Source organism: Tursiops truncatus, chromosome 3 (assembly GCF_011762595.2).
Source record: "Tursiops truncatus isolate mTurTru1 chromosome 3, mTurTru1.mat.Y, whole genome shotgun sequence".
NCBI lineage: Eukaryota > Metazoa > Chordata > Mammalia > Artiodactyla > Delphinidae > Tursiops > Tursiops truncatus.
The window spans coordinates 100,848,518-100,855,551 of NC_047036.1; the positions used below are offsets into that span (position 1 = coordinate 100,848,518).

General features: G+C 31.6%; 1 protein-coding gene across 2 annotated transcripts in view; it reads left to right on the forward strand.

Moving 5' to 3' along the window:
* Positions 1–5,518, forward strand: part of SNX2 (sorting nexin 2) — a 53,697-nt gene extending 48,179 nt beyond the window's left edge. For both annotated transcript variants that reach the window (XM_019940897.3, XM_019940898.3), the window contains exons 12-15: positions 1,666–1,809; positions 3,016–3,096; positions 3,221–3,292; positions 5,033–5,518. In XM_019940897.3, coding sequence (XP_019796456.2) covers positions 1,666–1,809; positions 3,016–3,096; positions 3,221–3,292; positions 5,033–5,083 — 348 coding nt within the window. In that variant the 3' untranslated portion in view covers positions 5,084–5,518. The remainder of the gene's footprint in view (positions 1–1,665; positions 1,810–3,015; positions 3,097–3,220; positions 3,293–5,032) is intronic.
* The last annotated feature ends 1,516 nt before the right edge of the window (positions 5,519–7,034 follow it).

Sequence of the window (7,034 nt, forward strand, 5' to 3'; positions counted from 1 at the left end):
AGAACAGTAAGACTACTGAGAGAAGAGAAATTATATGAGATGACAAATCTAGTAAAATGTATTTAAATGCCTATAGAGTGCGTTTAACTTACCAGTTTGCCTGGGATGTCTCGTCCTGGCTAATTAAAATGTGTACGGTGTTTAAGAACTCTGGATTTGGAGTTTTTAATATTCTTGCCCACATTTTCAAAATATGCTGTATGCTGTAAATACAGTCCGATTATGGTTTTTTTCTATTACTTAAGTTATTATTATTTGCACTTCTGGTAGAAATCTAAGAGTTAATCAACTACGTTTATATGTGTATGTTATCTAGAAGTAATCCATAATAGTACTTACTAATTATTAAACATCCTCTAGGTTAAGTCACCATGCATGCTATATACTTTTCATTTTATTCCTAGTCCATAAATCTAGATCTCATTTCACTGTTTTATATTTGGAAGAACTGTGGGTTATAGAAATTAAATGAATTTCCCCAAGATCATACAGTGACAAAACTAGTATTTGAATCCAAATTTGATTTGTTCCAAAGCCTACACCTTGAAAATACACTATCTACGTGCTTTCTTCTTCATCAGGTTCCTATAACAGCATGTATTAATTTACTGTTTCTTGATCCAAAAGCTCTCTATCTGGAATAAATGAAAATAACACTGTTTCACCCATGTTATTAATGCTTGCTTCATTTGTTCAATTAATAAATACTAAAAAAAGTGAATATATCCCCAACATCAAGCTAGAAAAGGGATTATTGTTGTATTCCAGTCTGTCCATCAGTTTTTTTTTAATGAAATTTCTAATTAGTGTCTTACATTCATATTTCATTTTTTTCCTCCATTCACTTGCTCTTGCTCTACCAAACCCCTTGAAAGAAGTCATGGAGTTGGTTGAATTGTTCTGTGACGATCTTTTTGTCTATTTCTTCATTTAATTCTGCATACTAGATACATATATCCATTTGCGCTTTTTACCTTGTATAGGACTATCTCTCCCCCCGCCCCCGGCATTTTGTTATATCTTTACATTGTTTTGCCTTTTCTTTTATTTGCTATTGGTAATCTCTTCCACCACATTTTTACTTTACTTTCTGTTATCTTATGGCTTTTCACATTTCCTATTTTTAATTTTTTGGCGTATTTCCAACACTTAAATCTGCTTTTGATATTTTAGTAGGAAAACTTTCAATTGTAAATATGACACCAGCATTTTCCTATTAAATCTTTCTTCAAAGCATAAAACTCTGTTAGGAATCTTATTATAAGCCACATTTTAAACCCTAAAGGTGGGACTTCCCTGGTGGTCCATTGGTTAAGACTCTGCACTCTCAGTGCAGGGGGCATGGGTTTGATCCCCCTGGTATGGGAACTAAGAAAAAGAAAAAAACCCTAAAGGCTAGTGAAATGGATTTTATATGTAGTTTTGTTTTTTGTTTTTTTATTCTGAGCTCTTACATTTCATCCAATTACCAGGTTTTTGTTTTTAAGCAAATGAATATGGACCTCTATTTTCTTTGATATTGGCGTGTTTATTTTCAATATCTCATTATATTAGAGTAGTATATAAGTACTTGGTTTTATTGTTTTTCGTACTATAGCACTTCTAGTATTTTGGAAGTATTTCAGTGTTAATTCCCAGTAGTAATATTATGTCATTCACTTATAGGGTGTATTTGACCATCGAATGAAGTGCTGGCAGAAATGGGAAGACGCTCAAATTACTTTGCTCAAAAAACGTGAAACTGAAGCAAAAATGATGGTTGCTAACAAACCAGATAAAATACAGCAAGCTAAAAATGAAATAAGAGAGGTGATTAATACAAAATGCTTTATTTATCTCTTTACCCAAATTTTCCATGACTCATTCATATATGCATAATTTTTCATAAATTTTTTTCTGAACCATTCAACACTTAGCTATTTTTTCATAACTTATGAACTGTTTTATAATTACTTTAACATTTTGATCATCATTAAAATCTCCAGATCCCTTTGTTACTTTCACATAATTATGGAATGGATAAAGAAACATACAAGGAAAAGATTTAAATTAACTTTGAATTAATGATCACACATTTCTTTTGAGATGGTTAATTTGATTTCAGATAATTACTTATTTTGTGTCTAAAACTGGTTTTAGAGATAGACTTGTCCCACATGTAGCTGTCCAGGCGACATTATCCCCCATATATATGTATTATATATGGTATTTTAGTAAATTTGTATAAGTTTATTATAATTTATACACTTTTTTTGCCATGCTTCAATAAGGAAATTGAAGAGGTAGGACAACCTTTATATTACTTAAAGTAAATGTACCTGCTCTTTGAAGAGTATGTACCAGTGTTTTGGTTACATAGTGGGAAAATATCATTTCATTGCTTAAGTCTTCATTTATTTTATTTTAGCTGTTCCATTGGTCACTAATCACAACGTTCATTGTTTATGTAGTGAATTTAATGTTTACCGATAGGTGTTCAGTAGACCATAATTGCACAATTTTTTTTAATCTGTACATTTCACCATTACAAAAATGTTTTTTAAATGTTTGTCATATAATTTTTCTAATTAATTATTTCCATGGGCATATAAATTGTGATGAACATGTATTCTTGAAATTAGCCAGTAGTATTGATATATTTTGAAATAATTTAAAGGCATATAAAGAAATGAGAAAATTACACTCTAACACTGCTAAATTATTTGATGGTGAATTTTATACTCAAAATCTTTTCATCTAAATTAAGGTGTGGAGACTGTAGTTCATTAAGCACTAGAATATCCTAATCGTAAATCTGACAGTAAAATATTAATGGAAATTAAGCTGATGTGCATTTCCACTACTGAAAAGTTACATACAAGTTTGAATGATGCCAAACTGGGCTTTGCCAATATTGAGCTTTCAGGATTTTTAGGCACTGCATTATAAATCAAATGAGTGGTCATGACAGCTAGTTCTATAAATTTTTCCCAGGCAAGATTAAAAAATTTGTACCTTTTTGTTTGTTTTTGTCAGTGGGAGGCAAAAGTGCAACAAGGAGAAAGAGATTTTGAACAGATCTCTAAAACAATTCGAAAAGAAGTGGGAAGATTTGAGGCAAGTATAATAATTTCACACTTTTCTTAACAACTTGGTCACATTTTGCCACAATATCATGGTAAAATCAAGTTTGGTTTTGTACTAATGGACCTTTTTTTTCCCATGTATTGTACTTTAACAGAAACAACGAGTGAAAGATTTTAAAACTGTTATTATCAAGTACTTAGAATCATTAGTACAAACACAGCAACAGGTAAGGTAATTTTTTATAACTTAAAAACTTCTAGAATTTGTTTTTGATATGCTTTTTTATTTTAAAGATGATAATCAATGAAATGAGCTTTACTTGAGAAGTAATAAATGGAGTAGAGAAAACCAAAGACAGCAAAGGAAGAATGGTAGTAAAAGTAATTGGAAATTCTCGGGTCCTTTTTGCCCCTACTGCTAACCTCTAGGAAAGATACACTTTTCCCAGTTTTAGAATATGAGAAACACTCTGGACTACTTTTCCCTTTTTCTCAGTCGTCCCAGTTTTACTTCCCTATTGATCATAGCTGTTTGAGTACATTCTTGTAGTAAGTTCTTCTCTTCCATACCAGCTAGAACTTAAACTAAAAACTAAATTTTAAAGGTTTTTTAAAAAATGTTGTCTTGATTTTTCCTTTAGTTTGTGTGGGTTTGGTGTTGATTGTATACCGCAAGTGGCATTTGTCTCCTTAAATAGAGAAAACCATGGATTTTAATGTTATATTAAAGAAAAGTCTGTAACAAGATAATATCAGAGGTTTGTTCCTGTGTATTTTAATATAAATTTGAGTAATAGATCAAATTATTTAATATCTTGAATAGAAGGATTTCTTCCTCCAATTCTTTTTAAACTATATAATATCAATAGATTAAATTTTTAAATTAGGTGATAATATTATATCTTCAAATTATATTTGTTTTTTATTTTAAATACTTAGTTCATAAAGTCAGATTCTTTAAATATAAAAAGAAATCAGAGGCTTCCCTGGTGATGCAGTGGTTAAGAATCCACCTGCCAGTGCAGGGGGCGTGGGTTCGAGCCCTGGTCCGGAAAGATCCCACATGCTGCGGTAGCAACTGGGCCTGTGCACCACAGCTGCTGAGCCTGCGCTCTGGGGCCCGCGAGCCACAGCTGCTGAACCCTGTGCACCTAGAGCCCGTGCTCCGCAACAAGAGAAACCACGGCAATGAGAGGCCCACGCACTGCAACAAAGAGTGGCCCCACTCGCTGCAACTGGAGACGGCCCACACACAGAGCAAAGACCCAACTCATCCAAAAATAAATTTAAAAAAAATTTTTTAAATGAATAAATAAAACAACTATCTGTTAAAAAAAAAAAAAAAAGGTTATATAAGCTTGTTTTTAAAGGAATTGTTTTAAACTTAATGTTAAACTTCATGTTAGTTTATATGTCAATCTATTCTGTTCTATTCTGTTCTCTGGACTCTGGACTATCCAGGAAAGACTGGCAGCTAATTCCTTCCAGTCTCTTTTACATTTGCTTGGATATTTTCTTTTCTTCCTCCTTTTCTCATTGTTTTTGGCTAGCAATAACAAAATGTGAATATCCTCTGAATTAGGAGATGTTATCACTTTATATTGGAAAAGCTCATTGCAGTTTTATTATTTAAGGTAATCTTATTTAACTTATACTAACAAACTGTTCCTATATATACAATTCATAAAGAAATCTTTAAGTTTTTCAGTATTAAAAAATTTTTTTTCTTACATCAAAAACTAAAATTACCCAGGAGTAATTAATATTTTAAAATAATTTATATATGAATTATATTGACAGACTTAATATAAGGGAATTTAGATGATCCCTTTAAGAACCAGACTTTAGTAAATGTTAATCATTGTTAGCTATTTGTATAGATTTTTTTTAAATGCTTCACAGGATATATTATTATAAACGACAAAAAGATTATGAGAATGTCTTTTATTTTTTGTTATCATCCACAGCTGATAAAATACTGGGAGGCATTTCTACCTGAGGCCAAAGCCATTGCCTAGCAAGAAGGTTATTCCTGTTAAGAAGATCTTGGATGCTTGTTCCAGTTATGCAGAATTCCATAGTGAAATCATCTAAAACCATCTAAATAAACCACTATATATTTTATGAATTACATGTGGTTTTTTATAAATATATATTCTGACATTTTATTACAAGCTGCATGTCCTGACCCTCTTTGAATTAAGTGGACTGTGGCATGACGTTCTGCAATACTTTGCTGAATTGAACACTATTGTGTCTTAAATACTTGCACTAAAAAGTGCACTGCAAGGCCAGAAAATTTTACAATATTTTTTTCTTTACAATATGTTCTGTAGTGTGTTCGCCCTCTTTATGAAGTGAATTATCAGTGCATTGATTAATGTTCACTTATACATTCCTGTACGGAGATGATGATTTTGTGATTACAGTAATAAAATGATATTCCTTGTGAAGTATTAGTAACAGATTATTTGGGTATGTAAACATATTAGGGATCTTTTAAAAGCATTTTAATAGGAAGAAACTTTTTCTTTTAGATGTATATAGGTGATGCTATGATCACTAATTTTTTTAATTCACAAAAAAACTGAACTCTTTCATTATTAAATGATTCAAAGAAGGAAGGTTAATTAAGTTTTTTTATCTCTTGGTTCAACTTTGGGGAGTGCTCTTGTCTTGAGTAAGGGAGTAAATAATTGTGTTTGCTTGTTTTTATCCATTCCTATTATAAGTGCCCAACTTAAGAATTAGGAAAAAGTAGATGTTTCTCTTACAGGTCCTGTGGATTTTGCTCATTTTCTATTATCTTCAAAGTCCAAGACTTTGCATATATTTAATTTATTCCTTGCCTTTCCTTTGTTTTTTGTTTTAAACTAAAAGTAGATCATCTGTGGTTATCATTGACAAAGAATAGTGCCATGCTAAAATACCCTGTGATTTGATGAATAACCAAGGCTAGTGCAAAGGAAATTTGAAGTAAAATGAAATTTGTCTTTGGCAGCCATCTCACCTATTTCTGTATCCTGTTTAGATGGCAATTATATAACCCTTAATGTTGATGAAAGTTTAGTTGTAACTGGGATCAGTTATTTCCATTTTTTAAAAAGTATTCTTAAAGATGCCCCTCTTCTCAGGCTTAACAACTGTATCTCCCTTCCAGAAGAGTAGAATGTTTTATGTGTAACTGAGTCCTTTCTAGCAGCGCACTGGATACAATTAATATATCAGAGTATCCTCAGGATATGTTTGCTTCCACTTATTTTAGTTGAAATTTTAGGCCTACTGTAGGTGTTGTTCATATTTATGATCCTGGTACCCAGAAGAATGCTTGATACATAATAGGGAATAATAAAGACGTGATGAATTGAACAGGAAAAAAAAAAATCCTGAGTGATGCAAAATAATGTTTGCTGTCTTGAGAAGAAGGAGAAATTGAAGCAGAAATAGTATAGTCTTCTGTTGTTGCTTCTGTTGGAGGTAACTTAGATACGTTTAAGAAATGAGTAATTCCTATTAATATGTATCAGATCCTATCTTGTTGTCCTGTTAATACTGAGCAAAAATATAGGCTTACTGGGAAGATGAGCTAGTATTAGGTACATAGGTTATGCTTACACATAGGATAATTTAGTTATTCAAGCCCAAATCATCCATTCTGCTGTGGTACATGTGTAATAACAGTCAGTACCTCCAAATAAAATAATAAATATTTTCAGACTTGATCAAGCTGAAGAGAGTAACAGACCTGAATCCATTCCAGATTTCATTCCCCTTAACAACCTTTACTAAAAGATAAAGAGGCTGTTGGAAATTTCAAGTATATTATATGAACTTCTGATACCTATGTACATTTTAACAGGATTTACTTTCTTCAACACTACACCTATCTCCACCCATCAACCTTCACATCTCTTATTCATCTTACTAGAATACTTTCATTCCAAATAAATAGAACAACAAGAGCATTAA